Source organism: Panthera pardus, unplaced genomic scaffold (genome assembly GCF_024362965.1).
Source record: "Panthera pardus isolate Hobbes unplaced genomic scaffold, ASM2436296v1 HiC_scaffold_10, whole genome shotgun sequence".
Classification (NCBI taxonomy): domain Eukaryota; kingdom Metazoa; phylum Chordata; class Mammalia; order Carnivora; family Felidae; genus Panthera; species Panthera pardus.
The window spans coordinates 18,193,233-18,217,918 of NW_026526655.1; the positions used below are offsets into that span (position 1 = coordinate 18,193,233).

The 24,686-nt window shown below is 59.2% G+C and overlaps 2 protein-coding genes across 2 annotated transcripts; one reads left to right on the forward strand and one right to left on the reverse strand.

The window, feature by feature from the left end:
* INHA (inhibin subunit alpha) lies at positions 1-4,514 on the reverse strand. The gene is made up of 2 exons (XM_019445834.2): positions 3,443-4,514; positions 1-1,009 (listed from the first exon to the last, which is right to left on the reverse strand). Exons 1-2 carry the CDS (start codon positions 3,714-3,716, stop codon positions 177-179), a joined length of 1,107 nt encoding a protein of 368 aa, XP_019301379.2. The 5' UTR covers positions 3,717-4,514; the 3' UTR covers positions 1-176.
* Positions 4,515-4,532: 18 nt separating this feature from the next.
* On the forward strand, positions 4,533-24,682 carry OBSL1 (obscurin like cytoskeletal adaptor 1). The gene is given in 22 exon segments (XM_019445823.2): positions 4,533-5,856; positions 8,000-8,269; positions 8,354-8,605; positions 8,775-9,004; positions 9,006-9,078; positions 9,256-9,552; positions 10,559-10,831; positions 12,009-12,281; positions 13,003-13,275; positions 16,152-16,424; positions 17,187-17,462; positions 17,537-17,824; positions 17,996-18,271; positions 18,868-19,137; positions 19,305-19,577; positions 20,576-20,842; positions 21,710-21,822; positions 22,372-22,528; positions 22,699-22,860; positions 23,175-23,279; positions 23,583-23,852; positions 24,550-24,682. Coding segments are annotated over 22 exon segments (5,691 nt in total). The 5' UTR covers positions 4,533-4,844; the 3' UTR covers positions 24,558-24,682.
* Positions 24,683-24,686: the final 4 nt, after the last annotated feature.

The following is a 24,686-nucleotide window of genomic DNA, read 5'->3' on the forward strand; positions in this document are numbered from 1 at the left end:
ATATGCACTATGTTGTTTATTGTCACATGTTGCCCATGGGACAGGGTCATATGGGGGAGGGGGGCCCTCAGGCAGAGAGAGATGGAAGGAGGCGGAAGTAAGAACCATCTATTTTCTGAACTCGGCTCTTCCTTCCAGCTGTTGATGGTGGGGGCTTGGCCACCAGCAGGACTCCCTCAGATGCAAGCACAGTGTTGCGTGAGAAGGTTGGGCACGGTCTCATACTTAAAAGAGTAACCACCATCTGAAGTGGTGCGGACACGTAGGGGCCTCATGGTCCCAGGGAGGGCAGCACAGCAGGGCCGGGCCCCTGGCACTAAAGAAAGGGGCTGGGCAGGGGTCGGAGGAGCCCCAGGGACCAGCAGGGGCAGGTCTGGTGGGGCAGTCAGCCCACAGCCACCGTGACAATAGTGGAAGATGAAGCTGGGAGGGTGCACGATCCACCGGTCCCAGCCCAGCTCCTGGAAGGAGATATTGAGGGCCGCTCGGTGACAGTCCGCATGGGCAGCGGGTTCCTCTGGAGACCTCTGGAGCAGGCGCAGCGCGGCGGGAGACCAAGGCCAGGGCAGCGGGGGAGTGGAGCGGCGGGCTCTCTCCCCTCCACTGGGCGGCCTGGCCCGCGTGTGGGCCACCAGGAAGGGTGTGGTCTCGGGCCGGGCTGAGCAGGAGCAGAGAGGGCAACGCAGCTGTAGCACCAGGACGGGGTGGGTCAGCAGAGGGAGGGCAGAAGTGGCCAGGTGCAGCACGGCCCAGCGAGAGGGGGCCTGGCCCAACGACATGGGCACAGCCATGGGGACCCCTGATGACAGCGCCAGCAGGCTCAGCAGGGGTCCAGAGCTGTTGGAGGCTGCTCTGTCCTGCCTGTCCAGTCCCGTGTGGAACCACAGGTGGGCTGATGTCACCTGGCGGCTGCGTGTGTGCTTGGATGGCTGGAACACATACGTGAAGAGGCTCTCCTCGGCCTCCTGGGTCAGCTCTCTGGCAGCCGGCTCATCCCCACAGCTGGCACCTGCAGGAGATAGCGGGAAGGGAGAGGGCAGCCCGGACTGGCAGAGCCTGGGACCCCTCCTCCTCAGCCACTCTCCTGAGTGCTCTGTCAGACTTGGGGCCCCTCTCCGGTCTTGAGAGAACTGACAGAGGCTCTCCATTTGTTATTTCATCTCTATAGGACGCAGAAAATATAAGACGCTGCCAACTTCCCTCTGAAGTGGTTTTACCTATTAACATTCCTATCAGCAACGTATACGAGGCCCTGCCCACCCTCTACTTTCACTTGGAGCTGTTAGGCCTGAATCTCTGCTCACTGATAGTGTGAAATGGATGATAGTACTTTAGATACACAGGCAATTGTTTTAGTACCTCATATATCTTTTTACAAGTCAGAAATGTTGCACGATAAACTCTTTAAAACAATTCCGCTTGGGGCACCTGGGTGGCTCAGTGGGTTAAGCGTCCGACTTCAGCTCAGGTCATGATCTCACGGTCTGTGAGTTCAAGCCCCGCGTCGGGCTCTGTGCTGAGGCTCAGAGCCTGTGCTCAGAGCCTGGAGCCTGCTTTGGATTCTGTGTCTTCCTCTCTCTCTGCCCCTCCCCCGTTCATGCTCTGTCTCTCTCTGTCTCAAAAATAAATAAACATTAAAAAAAAAAAAAACAATTCCGCTTAAGAGCGGCTCAGTCATTTGAACTTCCCACTCTTGGTCATGATCTTGAGGTTCGTGGGATTGGACCCCGTGTCAGGGTCAGTGCTGACAGCAAGAAGTCTGCTTGGGATTCTCTCTCCCCCTCTCTCTCTGCCCCTCTCCACTCATGCACGCGCTCTTTCTCTCTCTCTCTCTCTCTCTCAAAATATATAAATAAACGTTTAAAAAACACACACACAATTCCACTTAAAAAAAAAAAAAAAAGGTTAATACCAGAGAGAAAAAGGAGGGACAGGAGGGGAAGGTAAACAGCCCAGGATAGAGGGCAGGGCTTTCTAAGAAAGGTGATTGGCTAGAGGGTTACTGGAGGGGTTGTGGGAGGGGGCATGGGCTAAATGGGTAAGGGGCATTAAGGAATCTACTCTTGAAATCATTGTTGCACTATATGCTAACTAATTTGGATGTAAATTTAAAAAACAAAATTAAGGGGCGCCTGGGTGGCTCAGTCGGTTAAGCGTCCGACTTCAGTTCAGGTCACGATCTCACGGTCCGTGAGTTCGAGCCCCGAGTCAGGCTCTGGGCTGATGGCTCAGAGCCTGGAGCCTGCTTCTGATTCTGTGTCTCCCTCTCTCTCTGCCCCTCCCCTGTTCATGCTCTGTCTCTCTCTGTCTCAAAAATAAATAAACGTTAAAAAAAATTTTTTTTTAAATTAAAAAAAAAACAAAATTAAAGTTAAAAAAAGAGAGAGAGAGAGAAGGAAGGTGGTTGGCATCCTTCCCCAACAGGTATGCAGGCTATACTAAACAATCTGGACTAGTTGACAGACTGGGGTTAGGACTATAGTGTGACCCAGATTCTGTTATAAATCTCACAAGTGATCTATTTTGCAGATAAGGAGAAAGGGTTACAAAAATGAACTACTAAGTGGCCAGGCTGGGATTCTGCCCCATCCCAGAGCCACACCAACTCACAGTGCTGCACGAGGACTAAAGCACAGGGAGGCAGGGGGTCCCCTCTGAGGGAAAGATGGGCCAGATTACGAGAAAGTCCACCCGGAAGAGGACTTTATTGGTTCAGTCAGTGGAACATGGGAACGTGCATAAGGAGATGAGAAGTCAAGAGAAAGTAGACTAATTTCCTGGAAAAGTGTCTCAATTAATCTCACTCCTGCATCTCTGATACCTTCTCAAGCCTCAGCTAATTGGGGCTAAAGAAACAAGATTCCGAGCAGGGAGTGGAGGCAGAGAAAGAAGGAAACGTGGAAGGAAGGGGCCAATACCCAAATATCTCTGTTGCTAGAGACTCTAGGTCTCCCCAATGAGTATCTCCCAAATGCCTCCTCTCAGCCTTACATCATTTCACTTAATCCTAAGAGGTAGGCATTACTGCCCGTTTAAAATTTTTTTTTTCAACGTTTTTTATTTATTTTTGGGACAGAGAGAGACAGAGCATGAACGGGGGAGGGGCAGAGAGAGAGGGAGACACAGAATCGGAAACAGGCTCCAGGCTCCGAGCCATCAGCCCAGAGCCCGACGCGGGGCTCGAACTCACGGACCGCGAGATCGTGACCTGGCTGAAGTCGGACGCTTAACCGACTGCGCCACCCAGGCGCCCCTGCTGCCCGTTTTAAAGTGAGGAAACGGAAGCTCAGGAAGGTTTAGTAACTGGTCCCCTGTTGCAAAGCCAGTTAAGCAGCATGTATGGGACTCAAACCCAGACCTGTCTGGCTCCCAAGCCCACGCCTTATGTACCACACTGCTTCTCAAAGTCAAAGTCACCCTGCCAGTTCCCTGCCCTCATTACCTGTAGTTGGGAAAAGGATGGCCTGGGAGACATCCTCCTCCTCCCTGGGCTGAGAGCCCCTGTGCACGAAGCCCCCCTGGGCATGTCTTCGAGGCAGACGCCTGACTCCAGGATCCCCACTTTCCTCGGTCACTGCCGGAGGCCGCAAAGCATCCAAGAACAGGGCCCTCACCTTGGCCAGGACAAGTTCCCGGTCCAGCTCTGGCCCGGGGCAGCCATGCCCACTCTTCAGAGACAGCAGTAAGAGGAGCAGGAGTGGAGGCTGGGGCAACATGGCTCACCCAGCGGAGGGCCAGCGATGTCCGGTGCCCTTTCTGTCAGGGTCTGCCCCCCACCCCCCGCCTCCCCACTCTGCCCTCCCATCCCAGTACTGGCCCTCTTCTACCCCTCTCATCCCAGTCTCCCCAGTCCTTCCCACGCCCTGCAGTCCAAGTTGCCCCTGCCCATGGCATTGAGACCTCCTATCTCTGACGCAGATGTCTGTGGCCCTGAGCCTTATCTCCCACTCCTGCCAGGCATGTGGGGGAGGGGGCTGGTGAGAGTTCTCACCCAGAGTGACCTGACCTACACATACAACCCTTTCCCCCTATTCTCTCTCTCAAACACACACACACACACACACACACACACACACAGCCACATCCCAGCACCCAGCACAGAGGTGACATCAGGTACAACAGGAGCCTGGGAGCTGGGGTCAGCCAGCTCCTAACAGTGTTACTCGTCGTCGGGGAGACAGAATGCGCCAGCCCCTCAGACCTTGGGCGGAGTGGGGGGGGGGGGGGTGGCTTTCAACCAAGCAGCTGCTGGGCGGGTCATGGGGGGGGGGGAAGGGCTGAGGTCGGGGCTAGAACTGGGGCTAGGGCCGGGGGCAGGTGGTCCCGCCTGCTCTAAACTTAGCCTGGAGGAGCCAGTCTGGGCTCTTGTCCTCCAGCTGTGTCATCAGAGAATATTTTTGGGATTGGCAGCTGCAGGCGCCTCTGCCACTCAGGCCCAAGCCTGGCGGGCGGTTGGGGACCTGGCGGCTGGAGGTGGGAGGGAGGAGGGGAAAGAGGCCCAGGCTGTGGGAGGGGGCTGGGAAGAGAGGCTCTCCGGAGCAGGAAGCCAGGCCGCGGGCAGGGGAGGCTGCGGGGCCCCTCGCTGCAAAGGCAAACAGGAAGGACTGCCCCTCGAGCTCTCGACTCGGGGCCCGGGAATCGCCGCCGCCGCAGAGCCGCAGCTCCGGGCCGAGGGTAAGGAGGCGAGCCGGGAGCGGGCGGCCGGGGGAGAGCCCCGCGGGTCCCCGCCGCCCCCGGCCCCAGACGCGCCGCGCCTCGCCTCGCGGGCTCCCGCCGCCGCCCCCGGCCTCCGCGCGCTCGCCGCCCGCCCTTCCCCCCCGCGCCGCTGCGGGCCGGCCGCCACGATGAAGGCGGGCTCGGGGGATCAGGGGAGCCCCCCGTGCTTCCTGCGCTTCCCGCGGCCCGTGCGGGTGGTAAGTGGCGCCGAGGCCGAGCTCAAGTGCGTGGTCCTGGGGGAGCCGCCGCCCATTGTCGTGTGGGAGAAGGGCGGCCAGCAGCTGGCGGCCTCCGAGCGCCTCAGCTTCCCGGTGGACGGCGCCGAGCACGGCCTGCTGCTGAGTGGCGCCCTGCCCACCGACGCGGGGGTCTACGTGTGCCGCGCCCGCAACGCGGCCGGAGAGGCCTACGCGGCGGCCGCCGTCACCGTGCTGGAGCCGCTGGCCCCTGAGCCCGAGCCCCAGCCCGCCGAGCGCCCGCTGCCTCCTCCCGGGGCGGGGGAGGGCGCCCCGGTGTTCCTGGCGGGGCCCCGGTCCCAGTGGGTGCTGCGGGGGGAGCAGGTGGTGCTGACGTGCCAGGTGGGGGGCCTCCCCGCGCCCGCGCTCTACTGGGAGAAGGACGGGATGGCCCTGGACGAAGTGTGGGACAGCGGCCACTTCGTGCTCGAGCCCGGCCGTGCCGAGGGCGGCCCCGGCGTGAGCCTAGCGCTGCGCATCCTGGCGGCGCGGCTGCCGGACTCGGGCGTCTACGTGTGCCACGCCCGCAACGCGCACGGCCACGCGCAGGCCGGCGCGCTGCTGCAGGTGCATCAGCCCCCCGAGAGCCCGCCCGAGGACCCCGATGAGGCTCCCAAGCCCGTGGTGGAGCCGCTCAAGTGCGCGCCCAAGACCTTCTGGGTGAACGAAGGCAAGCACGCCAAGTTCCGCTGCTACGTGATGGGCAAGCCCGAGCCCGAGATCGAATGGCACTGGGAGGGCCGCCCGCTGCTCTCCGACCGCCGCCGCCTCATGTACCGCGACCGCGACGGCGGCTTCGTGCTCAAGGTGCTCTACTGCCAGGCCAAGGACCGCGGGCTCTACGTGTGCGCAGCGCGCAACTCGGCGGGCCAGACTCTCAGCGCGGTGCAGCTGCATGTCAAAGGTACTGCGGCACCCCTGGGGCTGCCCGGGCCCTGGGGAGGGGCCTCCAGCGCTGCCCGGGAGCCGGTAGGGGGAGGGGAGACGGACTAATAGCATACCGTTTCCTGCCTGCCTCCCACCCCCCAGGGATTCGTATTTAGTAGGTCTCCAGGGTACCCAGGAACTTCTTAGCAAACTTCGTAAGTGATTCTGAGGCCGAGGGTGGAAAACCAGCCTTTGATAAACCGCTTTAAGGAGTGATTGATGTACAAACCAAGAGGGAGCACTTCTAGTCCAGGGGATTTCAGCCTTTTTGTTTCACTCCCCTTCCCTCAATGGAAATCCCTTGTGGAGACTGATATAAGGAACATTTTATGGGTGTACATTTCCAGGTCCAGATTCATAACTATCCATGAGAACAAGGGTAAGAGGAGGCTGCATTCACAACTGGGTCTAGTCTGTGAGTCCTGGGGGGAAAGTCTGGCTGCAAGCGACACATTGAGAAACTCCTGATTCACACCAAAGGTAGACTTGAGGGCGGAAAAAAAAAAATGCACTTTTATGAAACTGCTCTCCAGGTTTGAAAGAAGAAGAAGGTGAAGGAGAAGAGATTTCCATTTCAAAGTTGAGTCACCAGCAATATCTAATAACATTAGATACATTGCTCATAAACAGAAAACTCAGAGGAAAAAAACATCCCAAACTCCCACTGGAAGGTGAAGCTCTCCAGAATAGGAGTTCCCTGCAACTCCAGGGATTATACTTTCACTGGCTATTCCTCAACTTGTCCCCTCAGAGGAAGAAAAGTGGGCACATTTCCTGAGCCCTGCCTGGCTCGAGGGCAGCATGTGGCACCTGTGCTTCTGTGGTGAGGTCTGATGTGCACAAACTCGCAAAACTGCACTAACACCATCAGGAAAGAAAAGCCCAGTGCGAAGGCAGAACTTCCCAGAGGCACAGGACACACACGCTTCTCCAGCGGCCTGATAACCCGCTGGCCATTTCCATCATCATGCTTTCTTTTTGTAAAATGCGGTTTTGACAACGACAATTTTATTTTATTTTTTAGTGTTTATTTTTGAGAGAGACAGACAGAGTGGGGAGGGGCAGAGAGGAGGGAGACACAATCTGAAGCAGGCTCCAGGCTCTGAGCTGTCAGCACAGAGCCCGATGTGGACCTTGAACTCAAGAACTACGAGGTCATGACCTGAGCCGAAGTCGGCTGCTTAACACACTGAGCCACCTGTCCCCCCCTGAAAATGACTACTTTAAAATTTTTTTTTAAGTTTTATTTATTTCTTTATTTTGAGAGAGAGCGCATGCACTCATGTGCCAGGAGGGGAGGAGGAAGAGAGACAATCCCAAGCAGGCTCCACACTGTCAGCACAGAGCCTGATCCAGGGCTCAAACTCACGAACCGTGAGACCATGACCCGAGCCAAGGTCAAGAATCAGACGCTCAACCTGCCGAGCCACCCAGCCGCCCCTGTTTCTTTAAATTTTAATTGCACTTTTTAAAAATCATTTTATTTTTTTCATCATGATTATTGTGCCCCTTTAATCCCCATCCCCTATTCCCGCCCCACCTCCCTTCTGCTAACCATCAGTTTGTTCCCTATAGTTAAGAGTCTGTTTCTTGATTTGTCTCCCTCTTTTTTTATTTTCTCTTTCACTCATTTGCTTTGTCTCTTAAATTTCACATATGAGTGAGGTCATATAGTATTTTTCTTTGACTGACTTATTTCACTCAGCATTATATGCTCTAGCTCTAGCCAGGTGAAAACGACTAAAGTTCTTTAAAAATGAAATTCAGCTCAGCCCCTTGCAGAATTTGTGTAGTGCCTCTGAGGGACCCCAGGGAACAGCTGGAAAATCACCGTTGTGGTCCAAACCCTTCCATCCCTTTCCCCGCTTGACGGTCAGGAAACTGAGGCCCAGGATCACTGAAACGGCCTTGCTCAGGGTGATGTGGCTGGAGTGTCAGGGTCAGATGAGAATCCAGGCCACCTGACGTCTCTCCTGTTGGGTTTTCTGTGATCCTGGAATACCTGCTGGCCTGGGAGGAAAATGGCAGGAGCTGACGCGGGTATAGGCAGTTGGTAATGCACGGAGCCATTCCCCTGGTCTGGCCCTCTCCAGAGCCTTCTATCTCTCCCCTCCCCACAGAGCCCCGTCTGCGCTTCACCAGGCCCCTGCAGGACGTGGAGGGCCGGGAGCATGGCATTGCCGTGCTGGAGTGTAAAGTGCCCAACTCCCGCATTCCCACGGCCTGGTTCCGTGAGGACCAGCGGCTGCTGCCCTGCCGCAAGTACGAGCAGATCGAGGAGGGCGCCGTCCGGCGCCTCATCATCCACAGGCTGAAGGCAGACGACGACGGTGTCTACCTGTGCGAGATGCGGGGCCGGGTGCGCACGGTGGCCAATGTGACAGTCAAAGGTGGGCTGGCCAGTGGGAGGAGGCCGAGGCTGAGGCAGGCGGATGCCCAGGCCCCAGGCTGGGGGATTCCCGTCCTTTTCTCAGGGCCCATCCTGAAGCGGCTGCCCCGGAAGCTCGACGTCCTGGAGGGAGAGAATGCGGTGCTGCTGGTGGAGACACAGGAAGCTGGGGTCCAGGGGCGCTGGAGCCGCGATGGGGAGGACCTGCCGACCATCTGCCAGAGCAGCTCCGGCCACATGCATGCCCTGGTCCTTCCAGGGGTCACCCGAGAAGATGCCGGCGAGGTCACCTTTAGCCTGGGCAACTCCCGTACCACCACTCTGCTCAGAGTCAAATGTGAGGGCAGGAAAGCCCGTGGGCAGACTGACTCTTCGAGGGCCGGACAGGAGGGCCAGGGCAGGAGGGTGACCAGATGCCAGAGCCTGGGTTGGCAAAGCGGACTCAAGTTGGGGGGGCTGTGGGAGGCTGGAGCAGGGCTGGAATGCAAACCCTGCCTCTGTCTCAGGCGTCAAGCACAGCCCCCCGGGACCCCCGGTATTGGCAGAGATGTTCAAGGGCCATAAGAACACAGTCCTGCTGACCTGGAAGCCCCCCGAGCCGGCTCCTGAGACCCCCTTCATCTACCGGCTGGAGCGGCAGGAGGTGGGCTCGGAAGACTGGATCCAGTGCTTCAGCATCGAGAAAGCCGGAGCCGTGGAGGTCCCAGGGGACTGCGTGCCCTCCGAGGGCGACTACCCGCTTCCGCGTCTGCACAGTCAGCGAGCACGGCCGCAGTCCCCACGTTGTGTTCCATGGGTCTGCTCACCTCGGTGAGTCAGTCCTTCCAGACCCAGCCTGTCCGCGGCCGTACCCCAGTCACACCTCCCCACCCTCTCTCCTCCCTTCCCCAGCCTTCGGTCCCCGTCGTGTTATATGCCTTCTGCCTGCCAACTCTTGTCCTCTGCCAGCCCTCTGGTTCTGATGGCGGCACTCTGTCCCCATCTCAGTGCCCACAGCCCGCCTGGTGGCAGGTCTGGAGGACGTACAGGTATACGACGGGGAAGATGCGGTCTTCTCCCTGGATCTTTCCACCATCATCCAGGGCACCTGGTTCCTTAACGGGGAAGAGCTCGAGAGTAATGAGCCAGAGGGCCAGGTGGAGCCTGGGGCCTTGCGATACCGGATAGAGCAGAAAGGCTCACAGCACAGACTCCTCCTGCAGGCTGTCAGGCACCAGCACAGCGGGGCACTCGTTGGCTTCAGCTGCCCCGGTGTGCAGGACTCGGCCGCCCTCACCATCCAAGGTTGGTGCTGGTGGGGACCTGGGTGGACACAGAAGTCCTTGGTGGGTTCAGACGGAGGGCTCAGCGGTCCAGAAGGCCAATTTCCACCTACGTACAACGTACGTTATCTTCAGCATCGTAGCCAAATTCTCTTTGTGGCTTATAGAATTCCATCACGTTTGCTATCTTAGAGGCATGGCCCCTGGGCCCTAGTCCCTGACTGCTTCCTGCCTTATCATGTAACCGACAACATTATCAGAGCAACTTCTTGTGGTGTTAGGCACAATCCTAATCATTTTACGTGCGTTAATTAACACGGTTCTCTCGACAGCCCTACAAGATAGATTCTTTGGTGAGTCCATTTTACACATGGAGACACTGAGTCACAGAGGGGTTAAGTGATTTGCCCAGAGTCACCGAGCTAATGAGTGGTAGTGCTGGGTTATGAAGCCAGGCAGTCTGGTGCCAGAATCCCACTGTGCTACCTGTGGAAACAAGGAAGGAAGGGGATGAGGGGTCCCTGAGGAGGACGGTTCTTGGTGGGCATCTGAAAGTGCAGGGGACATATGGCATTTGCCATCTCACCATTGCTGGAGTTTGTCCGGCCAATCAAGGAATTCCTCGGTGACCGAGCACAGGGCCAGGCAGGTGGTCAGCTGCTGGCATCCTAGGAGGAGGGCAGAGTAAGAACCAACAACCAGAGTGGCATTTTCAAAATGCAGCCTGGGACCCCTGACATCAGAACTGCCTGGAGGGCTGGTTGATAATGCAGATCCCCTGGCCCTTGCATGCCTGTGTGGGGCCTAAGAGGTTGCATTTTCAGTAGACTCCCTAGGAATTCTGTACGCTCAAACATTGCCCTTGAGAGTTGGCGCGTGAGCCCAGCGATTTTCTTTTTAATTCCAACAAACGCGTTGAGCCAGCGGTTGTCTGGCCTGATGTACTCCGGCCTGCACCAGCGAGGGGTGTTTATCCCAGGTGGAGCATGACAAGGGTGCTGCCTGTGCCCACGCTTCTCCCCACACAGAGAGCCCGGTGCACATCCTGAGCCCCCAGGACAAGGAGTCATTGACCTTCACGACCTCGGAGCGGGTGGTGCTGACCTGTGAGCTCTCCCGGGTGGACTTCCCAGCGCGCTGGTACAAGGACGGGCAGGAGGTAGAGGAGGGCGAGTCGCTGGTGGTGAAGATAGATGGGCGCAAACACCGCCTGATCCTGCCGGCCGCCGAAGTCCGAGACAGCGGCGAGTTTGAGTGCAGAACAGAAGGCGTCTCAGCCTTCTTCAGTGTCACCGTCCGAGGTCAGCAATGATGGTGGTCTGGGCTCCTGCAGCTGAGGCTGATTGCCGGGGGCCATGCAGGCCCTGCCCCCTGGTCTGCCTGCTTGGGGGTCCCTTCCAGGGAGAGCCAGGGGGGCCAGCGGACACGTTTTCAAATTACTCTGTACTTGCTTCCTAATCCTCCCGTGCACCAACACCCTCCAGCATACTTGCCCTCCACATACCCCTGGCTAGGTAATGAGGGTGGGGAAATGAAATTCAATGAAGGGAAGGAGAGGCACGTGCTGACATTTACTGGGTCCCTGCCGTGAACCCAACATAATACCAAATGTTTCAAATACATAGGGTTTCACGTAATCTTCACATCTGGATGAGAAGCAGTAGATCTCTACAACACAGATGAAGAAACAGGCTCAGAGAGGTTATGTGATTTGCCCATTATCACACAGCCAGCAAACACCATAGCTGGGTTCACACCCAGGTCTGTGCTTATCCTACTATCTCAGGTAGCCACGGTCAAAGGGAAGCTTTAAGTGCAGGGGTCCAGTGGTTCTCAAGCCATGTTCTGGCTGCTTCAGAACCATCTGGGAAGCTTGTTATAAAATGCATACACCCAGGCCCCCCAGCTCTCCAGCTCCAGACTATCCAGGGTAGAGCCTGGGAATCACTCCGGGAAGGCAGCTTGGGAACCACTGATTCACCTCATCTTCTCGCTTCGAGTGGACATCCTGTCTCAACCCCACTGCAAGGAGGCCCTCTAACTGCTGTACACGCACCCAGTGACAGGGAACTCACTACCTGTAGTGAGCAGCTGTCTCACTGTGGCACCCAAGTCATTCCCCCTTCCTGCCCATCCTAGGGCCGGTGCTCCAGGGGATCCCTTGTAAAAACAGCAGCAAGCGTGGCCCAGTGTGGCCCATGATAATGACCTCCTCTCAGCCTAGGCAAAGGCTGTCATCTGTGCCTCCCCCTCCCCCATGTCCCCGCCCAGCCACCCCCATGTCCCGTGGGGACGCCCAGAACACAAAGGTGCCACATGGTTTGCGTTGCCTCACCTGCCATGCCCTCAGTACCCCACGTCATTGCTCCAGACCACCCTGCACAGCACGGCCTTAACCCTCCTAGTGTCCCCTGGGGAGGAAACTGTCTCCTGTGAGTCTCCTGTCTGCGTGACCTCGTTTTGTCTGCTTCCCACCAGACCCCCCGGTGCATATCCTGGACCCCCAGGAGCACGTGTTTGTGCATGCCATAACCTCTGAGTGTGTCATGCTGGCCTGTGAGGTGGACCGAGAGGATGCACCCGTGCGCTGGTACAAGGATGGGCAGGAGGTGGAGGAGAGTGACTTTGTGGTGCTGGAGAAGGAGGGGCCCCACCACCGGCTGGTGCTGCCTGCCGCCCAGCCCCCCGACGGGGGCGAGTTTCAGTGCGTCGCTGGAGATGAGCGTGCCTACTTCACCGTCACCATCACAGGTGGGGGGACAGGCAGGTCCGTGTGGCACCGCCTAGCAGCTGTCACACGATCCCCTCCGGGCCACTCTTCCCCAGGCCCTCTTCCCTCCCCGCAAGCTGATTGCGTGCCCCTCCTCGGTCTGCATCCTACGATTCAGTCACCCACCAAAACTACGTTGTCCTAAACGCTGGCCAGGGCTCCACGAGTCACAGGGCACCTCTGCCCCTTTCCGTTCTCTGGAGAAGGAGAACCTTCAGGAATGGCAGAGCTTTCCTGCGGGGCAGGGTGTAGGGCAGGTAAGCCCCCACCCTAGAGGGGTCAGAAGACCTCAAAAGTCTATGGGAGACCCTGGCTCCACCTGGGCACCTAACCCACCTCTCCCCAGCCCCATCTTACGTACGGTCCCTGCCCCAACCCAGAGAGCATAGACCATTTCTACGGCAAAGGCTGACACCGTGATCCCGATGGGGCCACCGTGCCTGTGACGTGCTTTGGTGACTGTGGTTGTGTCTCCAGATGGGGGTGGCTGTCCCAGCAGCTAGGAGACCTAATCCAAAGGAAGATTCTCTTCTTTTTTTTCTTTTTTTTGTTGTGATGAGCACTGGGCGTTCTGTGTAAGTGGGAAGGTGGGAAGGCTCTCTTCGTCAACACGTGGCCCACTTGCAGGAGGAGGGAACAGGCATGGCTCAGGGAGGGCAGCCGGGCGCCTCGGTCCCAGCTATGACTGTCCCTGTCCCGCAGATGTCTCCTCGTGGATCGTGTACCCCAGTGGCAAGGTGTATGTGGCGGCCGTGCGCTTGGAGCGTGTGGTGCTGACCTGTGAGCTGTGCCGGCCGTGGGCCGAGGTGCGCTGGACCAAGGACGGTGAAGAGGTGGTGGAGAGCCCCGCATTGCTCTTGCAGAAGGAGGACACCGTCCGCCGCCTCGTGTTGCCTGCCGTCCAGCTGGAGGACTCCGGCGAGTACTTGTGTGAAATCGATGACGAGTCGGCCTCCTTCACCGTCACTGTCACAGGTGTGGGTTCACCCCAGCCGCCCGGGGTCACCAGAGGACAGTCCTGAGCCCTCGGGGGAGCTGGCCACCTACTCCCTAGTCGGCACACTGGGGAGGAGGGAGGTGGGGCTGCGGGTGCATGTACCGAGGCTCCCTGCCCGGAAGACCCCAGGGCCCCTATTCAAGGAAGCAGGCTCCTCCCCAGCACCAGGGCCAGGAAGAGCTGTGCTCCCCTGGCTCATTTACTGGGTGCCTCCCACGTGCCACCAGACCCCGGGCCGGGTGCTGCAGGTAACTGGTGTGTGATATACATGCACCGTCTCTGCTCTCAGAGCTGCAGTCTAGCTGGGGAGGCAGCTGTTAACCAGGGGTCGCAAACGGGCAGTCCGTAGGGCCCCATGCAGCCCACAGATGTGTTTTGTTTGGCCTGCAGAGTCTTACCAAAGTCAGGACAGTTCAAATAACAATCCGGAGTTATGCGTCCTCTTGAAAAAGCCGAAGACCCGGCGGCTCTGGTCCCGATTCCCCCCATGGCGACGAACAGCTGGTGCTGAGTAGCAGCTGCCCCCATAATATGGGGCCCACATTCCTCTGCCCTTCCGCCTCTGCCATTCCTCTTTGCCTCTCCCCAGACCCCTTCCGCCACTCACCTGACCACCTACCTGGCCCCTGTGGGCATTTGAGTTTGCGACCCCTGTGTTAAACCAATAAATGCACAAATAAATGCACAGTTGACACGTCGTGACAAGTGATGTGAAGGAGCAGAGGGCTGGAGAGAGAACAGGAGAGTCAGAGAGGGCTGCGGAGAAAGCCGCCACGCCCCTGGGCTGGACTCTGGACACCTGGTGGCAAGCAGACAGACCCGCTCACTTCCCTCCGGGAGCACGAAGCCTGGGAGGAAAGCCAGACACTTTAGAGGGTCTCAGAAGGTGGACTGTCCAGTGTTGTGACAGGGGTACAGAGGGAGCTCAAGGCTGGGGGGCTCCTAACCTTGTCGGCAGGCAGGAAGTGCCTTCAAGGCAGATACTTGGGGGCAGGGGCCGAGGTAGCTGAGTGGGGTCAGGTTTGGGCCGAAGGTAGATGGGAGAATGTTCAAAGCTGGAAAAGCACAAGACGACTGTGAAAGTCACGGTGGTTCGGTGCCGGAAAGCGTGGGGCCGCAGGCCTCAGCGCCAGACCTGGTGTGGATATGCAGCTCGGGGGGGTGGGGGGGCGCTCGCAGGGCCTGACAGCTCGGTGGCACAGAAGAAACGTGCTGGCTGCACTGCACTGTCTTGTCGCCCTGTCCTCCGCTCTGCCCCAGCAGTGATGCCTCGATCCAGGCTGAGCTGCCTGGGTGCCCCCACCCCCAACCCGTGAGAGTGCAGCCTGGAACACCCAAGCCACAAAGCCAAAGGCCTCTCTGTGCATGTTTTGTCCTGTAGTGACCCCTTCAAGCTTTTCAGCCCCACGCCCTGGCCAGACACAATGGCAGACACGCATTTCAGCTCACACCTGGCCTCCCCACAAAACACCAGATTGCTCACCGGGAAGTTCACACAAGCGGCCGGGAAGTGCACACAGAGCCAGCCCGGCTTTGGGCCAGGGATAAACAAGTCTGATGCCAAGCTGAGGTCCCGCAGCTGTGCGGACACTCCAATCCTGTCACGGCACCTTGTCCTCACCCCACTGCTCCCTTCACCTCCTTAGCTCCCCAGGCAGCCGCACCTTGCAATCTACCAGCCTTGCTGGACCCCCGAGAACCAGCCTGCGTCCTTTGGACTCTTAGAACAAGCCCTGTTAGGGAGGTGGGTTGTGGAGGCAGAGGACTTGTGTGCTGGTGAGCACGTCTGCCCATGCGCACCTCTGCAAAAAAGTGTTTCCGGGAAGCGAGCAGTTCCTGAGCTTAGCCACAAGGGGGCCGCATGGTAAAGGGGCTCTAAAATGTCTTGGAAACTAGAAGATTCTGGGAGATGTTCAGGGCGCATGGGAGCATGGGCAGGCTCGGACTCAGTGCCTGAGCACCAGTCACCTCCAGTGTTGACATAGGAGGTCCTTTCCTGTGGAGGAATGACCCCTTTGGAGCAGTTGGAGATGAACTCCCAGAATCAGCGTTTAGCATCCCTGGGGAACTCAGACAGGTGCTGGCAACTCGTAGACACAGATGCAAAAATCATTACTGAGTTCTGCAAGCTTTGGCTTTCGATCCCTACCACTGCTCACAGAGTCTGAGCCTCCCTTTAACACATGGTGGCTCTTCCTCCAGCCCTCGAGTACGTGGACCCAGCTGTGACCTTAAAGAGATTGGTTAATCACTCTTTGCCTCGATTTCTTCATCTGGAAAACAGGGATAAAATGATACCTACCTCTTAGGATTGCTGTGAGAGTTCAATGTGTAAAGTGCTTAGGACTGTTCCTGGAACCTTAGGAAATCATACAGAAGTATTCGCTGTTTCGGATCTACAATCTCTTGTTCACAATTCTGAAATCCAAAAAACCTCTCCAAACCAAAAGTCTGTTTCTAAGTTTCGTCTTCAGAGTCATTTCAGTAAAACCTGTGAAACTATTTCTGCTCTTTAAGTATCTTGTTTAGAGTGAGTATATGTATATGTCACACTGCCGAAATGTTAGTGTGGTTGGTTGCGGCGGGGGATGGGGCACGGGGGGGGGGGTGCTCCAGTGGGGGCTAAGAGAGGCAGGTATGTGATATATAATAAATGCACCTTTTTTTCCTGGGATCTGAAGCATTCTGGATTCACATCTCTGGCCCCAGGGTTTTCGGAGGGTAGATCGTGGACCTGTTATTCCTTGTTATCATTATCCTTATCACTCTTGTTGTTGCGAGCGACAGGAACTCCGTGTTGCCAGGGCGGCTGGCGATTGAGTTTGTGACAGCCTGTGATTGCCCCACTCTGCAGAGCCCCCGGTGCGCATCATATACCCCCGAGATGAGGTGACCTTGATCGCCGTGAGCTTGGAGTGTGTGGTGCTGATGTGTGAGCTGTCTCGGGAGGACGCCCCTGTGCGCTGGTACAAGGATGGGCTGGAGGTGGAGGAGAGCGAGGCCCTGGTGCTGGAGAGCGACGGGCCACGCCGCCGCCTGGTTCTGCCTGCGGCCCAGCCCGAGCAGGGGGGCGAGTTCGTGTGTGATGCCGGAGATGACTCAGCCTTCTTCACTGTCACCATCACAGGTGGGCATTCTCTGGGCACCGTGGGGAGCTAGAGAGGCAGGAGGCCGAGGGACAGACACCCAACCTTCTCACTTCCTGCTTCTTAGGGGCCCCCCACCTGCCCCACACAGCCTGCCCCTCCCCCAGACTCCTCATTCTCAGCCATCAGAGAGCCCTGGCTTGCCCAGATCAGGCCATGACAGTGACTAGAGAGAGCCCAGCAGTTAGGAGCATTCATTCATTCATCCATTCATTCATCAAATATTTATTGAGCAACTACTATGTGCTCGGCACTGTTCTGGATGCTGAGGGATAGAGTAGCAAGCCAATAAGAGAACACCTCCGGTCTTTGTGGAGCTCGAGTTCTAGTGAGGATACACAGACAACCAGTAGGTGATGATAAGTACATCAGAAGCAAAGTGGGGAAAGGGGGTATGGAGTGGGGGCGTGGTAGGGTGGGGCGTGCATTGGGGTCACATCGGTCTGGGTCTACCTCTGTCTATCCGTGGGCCCTCAGACAAATCACTTTCCTCTAAAGAGGCTTCGAGTCCTCCTCTGTAAAGTGAAACCAACATCGGTGCCGCCCTCGGGAGTGTCAGGAGTAGCTGTGAGAAGAGCTGCCGTGTGCTTAGCACAGCACCGGGCACACAGTAGATGCCCCCAGATGGTAGCCACACAAGTCCCGAGAACTGCTCTGGAAAGAGAGAGTGCTGGGAAGCCAGTGTGAGTGGGTGGGAGCCTGCTGGCTGAGCCTGAGCACCTTTCCCTCTGTCTGTCCACCAGCCCCACCAGAGAGGATCGTGCACCCGGCAGCTCGCTCCCTGGACCTGCAGTTCAGGGCTCCAGGGCGTGTGGAGCTGCGCTGTGAGGTGGCCCCTGCCGGGTCCCAGGTGCGCTGGTACAAAGATGGGCTGGAGGTGGAAGCATCGGACGCACTGCAGCTGGGAGCCGAGGGGCCCGCTCGCACCCTGACCCTGCCCCACGCCCAGCCCGAGGACGCCGGGGAGTATGTGTGCGAGACTCGGGATGAAGCCGTCACCTTCAACGTCAGCCTGGCCGGTGGGTGCTTCCTGCCAGCCCGGGTGCCGGAGGGGGCAGTCAGCCGGAGCTGACATGTTCCTCTCTCTGTCCAGAGCCCCCAGTCCAGTTCCTTGCTCCAGAGGCAGCCCCTGCCCCACTCTGTGTGGCCCCTGGGGAGCCGGTGGTGCTGAGCTGCGAACTGTCCCGGGCTAGTGCCCTGGTCTTCTGGACTCACAATGGGAGGCCGGTGCAGGAGGGCGAGGGCCTGGAGCTCCATGCTGAGGGCCCCCGCCGCATCCTCTGTATCCGGGCCGCAGACCTGGCCCACGCAGGCCTCTACACCTGCCAGTCCGGGACAGCCCCGGGGGCCCCCAGCCTCAGCTTCACTGTCCAAGTGGCTGGTGAGTATGGCCTGAGCAGAAAGCCTGAGAGCGTTGCACCCCCAAGCCCATATGAGTTTCCCCGCCTCTCTAGCATGCTTTGTCCATCCCTCACCCACCTCTCAGTATCTTGCCCTCCCCACAGCCCTCGGGCCTCTCCCCATCCAGTGACCCCCAGCTCTGACCCCACAGAGCCCCCCGTGCGGGTGGTGGCCCCCGAGGCAGCCCAGACAAGGGTTCGCAGCACCCCAGGCGGGGACCTAGAGCTGGTGGTGCGCCTCTCCGGGCCCGGGGGCCCTGTGCGCTGGTACAAGGACGGGGAGCGACTGTCGAGCCAGGGGCGGGTGCAGCTGGAGCAGGCCGGGGCGAGGCAGGTGCTGCGGGTGCGGGGGGCACGGAGCTGGGACGCTGGGGAGTACCTGTGCGACACGCCCCAGGACAGCCGCATCTTCCTCGTCCGCGTGGAAGGTAACAGTGCACCCCTCACTCCCTGTGGGCCCTGTCACCCCAAAGACCACACCCCTGCACCCTTCTGGGACTCCTTCAGCCCCCGACCCCCTCCTTGCTGCCTCGGGCTCTAACCCGTGCATGCACAACCGGTACTTGGATGAGGCTTCAGGAACCCTCTGTATAGGAGGAGCCATAACCCAGTGGTTAAAAGCAGGGGCTTTGGGGTCAACCCACCCAGGTTCCAATCTGGGTTCCACTTGTCAGTAGTGTGAGACTCTGGCAAGTGGCTCCACCTCTCTGGGCCCCGGCTCTGAAGGGCGGGGCGGGGGGTGGTGCTTGTCTTGTAGGGCTGTTGTGACCCTTAAATGAGATAGATAAGGTCCATGGTAAATTACCTAATAGGGAGTCAGAGAAGTAGGGAGCCAGGCTGGGATTGAAAGGAGGTAGCTAGGAGCGGCAGGGAGCTGGCATCTTGTCCTCTGAGATACCCCCCGTGGTCCTCAGCAAAGATCTTTCGGATAACTGAGAGACAAGGACCTGCACCCAGGAGAGGATGGAAAGGAGGGAGAGGGAAAGACACAGCCCCACCTCACTGCCTGACCCCATCCCCCCAGAACCACCACTGGCAAAGCTGGTCTCAGAGCTGACGCCACTCACCGTCCATGAGGGTGACGATGCCACATTCCGGTGTGAAGTCTCGCCGCCAGATGCCGATGTCACCTGGCTCCGCAACGGGGCCGTTGTCACTCCGGGGCCCCAGTTAGAGATGGCCCAGAATGGTTCCAGCCGCACGCTGACGGTGCGACGCTGTCAGCTGGACGATGCGGGGACCGTGACTGCCCGAGCAGGGGGCACAGCCACAAGTGCCCGGCTCCACGTTCGAGGTTTGGTCCTGATGGGGATGCAGTGGTCTTGTCTCCTGTGCCTGTTCTCTCAGCCCTGGCCCTGGCAGCCTTGCGCCTCTGCCCAGGGACCGGCCGGTGAGCAGGGGGTCGGTCATCAGCCTCCAGGCCCCACCAGGCTCCATGACCCCCTCCCCCTTCCTCCCCAGAAACGGAGCTGCTGTTCCTGCGGCGGCTGCAGGATGTGCGGGCAGAGGAAGGCCAGGACGTGTGCCTCGAAGTAGAGACAGGTCGAGTGGGCGCAGCAGGTGCCGTGCGCTGGGTGCGAGGTGGGGAGCCCTTGCCCCGTGACTCGCGCGTGTCCACGGCCCAGGACGGCCACGTCTACCGCCTCTTCATCCACGGCGTCGTCCTGGCCGACCAGGGCACCTACGGCTGTGAGAGCCACCACGATCGCACCCTGGCCAGGCTCAGCGTGAGGCGTGAGTGCCCTGTCTTCTCCTAACCCATCACACTGCCCCGTGGCGCAGCCTTTCCTGGCTGCCCCAGGGCCCCTCAGACCCCCCACCAAAGTGCCCCTTGCCACTGAGGCAAGTCAGCCCTGGCTGGCCTCCAGAAGTGTGAGCTGAAGCAGCCTGCCCAAAGCAAAACTTTTCATTTTCTAGTGTTTTCTATTTACCCTAGAAGTCCGTGTGGATTTTGCATTCCGTTTCACGTGTCCCAGTTGGCTTTGCTGTAAACGTAAATATTATACTCCAGAAACACGTGCCGTGTTTATCCCTCAGTCACCTGCCCCACGGTCCACGGGCCCATTTGGCAAATAGCAACTCCCCCATCTGCCCCAAGCCAGAGCTTTCTATTAACTGCGAGACCTCATGCAAGTTACTTACTCTCTCTGAGCCAAGTCTTCTCAAGAATGGGGCTGATCCGTACTTCAAGGGTCTTCAGGAACAATAGCTGAGATGACATGAAAAATGCCCACACAGAGCTTGGTAAATGGTTGCTGTTGCTGATATGTAGTCTCTTCTAATTTATTTCATTCATTTAATCGCAATAAACCCATGTCTCAATGCTGTTCACCTTGTACGGTTGGAGAAACTAAAGCCCAGAGAGGTCGAGCAGTTTGCCAAAGGTCACACAGCACACAAACCATGTGGCAGAGCTAGGGCGTAATCCCAGCTTGTCTGACTCCGATTCCTGCGCTCCTCCCAGTGTCACAGTACCCCTCACCCAGACTCCTCGACCCTCTAGCCACAACTCATCTCCTTCACGTGTGCCCTCTCCTAAGCCCCTCCCCACCCCGCCCAGTTGGCCTCCTGTGCTCCTTTCTCCCTGACCCTGGTTCCGGGCTTCCTTCCACAGGGGCTCAGATTGGGTGTTAGGGGTGGTACAGGCGGGGCCAAGAGCTGTGTGAACCCTCAAAACCCCTGCCCAGAGCTGGAGCCCTCATCCTCCCTCTCTCCCCATCTCCCCCCACCAGCGAGGCAGCTAAGGGTGCTGCGGCCTCTGGAGGATGTGACCGTCACTGAGGGGGGCAGTGCCACCTTCCAGCTGGAGCTGTCCCAGGAGGGTGTGACCGGGGAGTGGGCCCGAGGTGGAGTCCGGCTGCAGCCGGGGCCCAAGTGCCACATGCATGCAGAGAGCCACAGTCACCGTCTGGTACTCAGCGGCCTGGGCCTGGCTGACTCGGGCTGCATCACCTTCACGGCGGATTCCCTGCGCTGCGCAGCCAGACTCACTGTGAGAGGTGTGGATTCTGGGCCCGCTGCTTGCCTGCTGACTGCCCTGAGTGTGATTCCACCGATCCCCCTCCCTGTGTGGCCCCCTGCACTGACCCTGCCTGTCGGAGTGTGCCTCCCCTGACTCTTTGGCCTTGGGTGGCCCCCGAGACCGCCCTGCTTGAGTGTGGCTCCTCTGACCGATCTGATCCAGCGTGACTCCACTGACCTTCTGGTCCCTGTGAACCACTGACCATGCCACTGTGAGTGTGCCTGTGCCGGTGTGGTCCCTCTTGTCTGCTGCCTGACCAGGGCCCCACTGACCACTCTGAGTGTGGCCCCACTGACCACACCTGCCTGCCGTGGCCCCTGCTGCCTGCCTGCGTGTGCCCTTCTGACCGCTCAAGTCCCAGTGACCCACTAACTGCTTAAGGATGACTCTGCTAGCAATTCTGGTTCAGGGACGCCCATTTTTCTACGCCCCATATTCCCCACTGACAACATGTGCTCTGGAGTTCCCCCCATTGCTCCTCTGAACACATCATGTCTCCCACTGGCCAGTGTCACCTGCCCATTCCAGTAAAGTGTGGTCCCCACTGACCATACCTGCCTATAGGTGACTCCACTGGCGTCCCTGCTTTGGTTCCCGCCCCCATGCCCCGCTAATTCCAGCATGTCCCCCACTGGCCAACTTAAAGTGTGATACCCCCAGCTGGCCACTCCTGTCCCATTGACCCCTGTGGCCCTGTTGTGTCCTCCACTGACTAGCATCCCACTTGGACCACTTGTGTCCCGGCACATCCCCCTCTGACGAGTGGCCTCCACCCACCACCTTCCCCAAATGCGTCCACCACTGACCCCTGTGCCCAAGTGTGTCTTCCTTCTCCCCCTCCCAGAGGCCCCAGTGACCATTGTGAGGGGGCCGCAGGACCTAGAGGTGACCGAGGGAGACACAGCTACATTGGAGTGCGAGCTTTCCCAGGCCTTGGCTGATGTCACTTGGGAGAAGGTCAGAACCCATCCCACCTTGACATCATAAGGACATAATGATAATGGCCCAAATGGAAACAACTAATACTCCCTGAACAGATGTGTCTGGCACTGTGCTCAGATTTACTTTACATTAAACCCTCTAATCCTTACAACAGCCCTATAGAGTAGGTTTTGCTATCTCTGTGTTATCTCTAAGGAGCCTGAAGCTCAGTGGGGTGGTATCGCCCAGCGGCAGACAAAAGGGGTAGAGCCATATTTGAATCCAGATTTGCCTTATTCTAGAATCCATGCTCATGTCCAGAGTGATCGGTACACGACTTTTGGCTTCCAGTGCCCACGGCGCCCCTTTTCAGTCCTAACATCCCCAAGGATGACACCTTCCCAGTGAGGCTCCTGGGGAGGCCCCAAAGGCTCAGGACAGCCAGATCCCAGCCTGGGGGGACAGAGAGGCATAAATGCTCCTCGAAACCTCTGGACTTCAACAGACGGCGCCGCCCTCTCCCAAGGCCGAGGTTGCCTGTGTCCAACCGAATTCTCCCCGACCCTCTGCAAATCTCGCCCCTAGGACGGGCGCCCGCTCACCCCCAGCCCTCGGCTCAGGCTCCAGGCCCTCGGCACGCGACGCCTTCTCCAGCTGCGGCGCTGCTGCCCCTTGGACGCCGGGACCTACAGCTGTGCAGTGGGGACGGCTCGCGCCGGGCCCGTTCGCCTGGCAGTGCGCGGTGGGTACCGGGCGCTGCCCGGACTGGGCAGTGCTGCGGGCGCGGGGGCTGCGGACCCGACTAGCCCCGGACAGACTCCGGTGCCTCCCGGGAGTAGGGCGGAGTGTGGGCGTGAGCGGGCACCGCCCCCTCAGCCCCGCCCCCGCCTCACGCCCCCGGCTCCGCCCCAGAGCGCACGGTGTCAGTGCTCTCCGAGCTCCGGGCGGTGCGCGCCCGCGAAGGCGACGGCGCCACGTTCGAGTGCACCGTGTCGGAGGTGGAGACCACCGGGAGCTGGGAGCTCGGAGGCCGGCCGCTGAGACCCGGAGGCCGCGTCCGCATCCGACAGGAAGGTCTGGCGGACTTTCTTCCTATTCTGGCCCCCTGCTGCCCCGCCCCCGGCTCAGGCAAACCCCGCCCTACTAGGATAAGCCCCGCCTCTGGCTCGCGTGAGCCCCGCCCCACAGCCCAAGGAACCTTCTCCCGGTATTTCCCCCGTCCCCAGCTCTGAGCCACCGGTCCTGGACCACTCCTCTTTCCCCTCAGTCCCGCCCCCGGCGCACATTGGCCGCGTCCAAACCGACCCGGGGACCTACTCCGGCCCACCTTCATCCCCGAACCCTCCCCTTGGCTGCTCCGGCCTCGCTAGCGCCTCTCTCACCCCCAGGGAGGAAACATGTTCTGGTGCTGAGCGAGCTGCGCCCGGAGGACGCCGGTGAGGTCCGCTTCCAGGCGGGACCCGCACAGTCCGTGGCTCAGCTGGAGGTGGAGGGTAAGCAACTGGGGAGGGACGGTTGGGAGAGGGCATCATCTCCCCTCGGGACTGGCAGGCTGGCGGCTGGTCCTGGGAACACTGCCTCCCCACCTCCCTTCCTCGAGGGACTCTTCTGGGGCGGGTCACAGAGGGCAGTGCGTTTCCTGGGGAGGAGGAGACTTTGGGTTAAGGGTACAGAGGATCGGGCTGGTGCCTTAGATATCTAAGAGAAGTGGAGGCTGCAGGGAGGGGGAAGATGCGTCTCTCCTCCTGGGGGCCCTGCGTGTCCCTATTAACTTAAGCCCTCGTCCTCACCCCCAGCACTGCCTCTCCAGATGTGCCGCCGCCCGCCTCGAGAGAAGACGGTTCTGGTCGGCCGCAGGGCGGTGCTGGAGGTGACTGTGTCCCGCTCGGGGGGCCACGTGTGCTGGTTGCGGGAGGGGGTCGAGCTGTGCCCGGGAGACAAGTATGAGCTGCGCAGCCACGGCCCCACCCACAGCCTGGTCATCCATGACGTGAGACCTGAGGACCAGGGCACCTACTGCTGCCAGGCCGGCCAGGACAGCGCCCACACACGGTTGCTGGTAGAGGGTGAGTGGAGCTGACTGGGCAGAGGTCAGAGGGGCAGGCTGGCTGGCCAGACAGGAGGGGTCGCCTGGGAGCTGGTGGGCTGAGACACGCCTACCAGAGGTTTTCCAGGACTTGGGATGGCCAACTGGTTCTGGGGTGTGTGGAGGTGGGGAGTGGGGGAGGGGCTGAGGGCTGAGCAGAGGAGGGAGCCCTGTGTTCTCTACTGGAACCGTCTGGTTCAGGTCAGCCGTTTCCACCTTTCTATGCCCTTTCCTGTCCAGGCTTCTCACTTTCTCCTGCCTCTGGACTGTGTCTGTCTCTCTTGAATGCCCCATTTGGACCCTAATTCCTCTCCTTCCTACCTACTAGCCCCTGATCTGTGCCTACCTGTCCCTCATCCCCCTCCTGCTCTCTGCCCAGCTGGCTTCTGCCCATCTCAGCCAGCTCCACATCGGGCTGAGAAGAGGGCTCCTCTAGTCCCATTTCCTTCCTCTTCCACAGAGATGCCCCCTCCACTTGAATTCCCGCATTTCCTACCCCTAACTGGGGGCTGACTCCCATTTTCCTGCCCTCATAGACATCCCTGACAGAGGTCCAGAAAGGGTGGGGCAGAGGGTGAGGAGCCAGCTCTTCCTGTGCGGGTGCCCAGGCTCTGCCAGGGGAGAGGACGGTGGTACCCACTCTCTCCCCAGCCCCACGCCGAGTCATTCCTCTGCAGGTAGCTAGGAGGACCGAACCAGGCCAGGCAGGTGCCCTCGGACAGCTTGGAAGGCGTGTGCCCGTACCCTGGGCAGGGGTGGGGAGGCAAGGGAACCACAGGTGTTGGGGACAATAAAGTGGTGCAGTCCTTTTCCC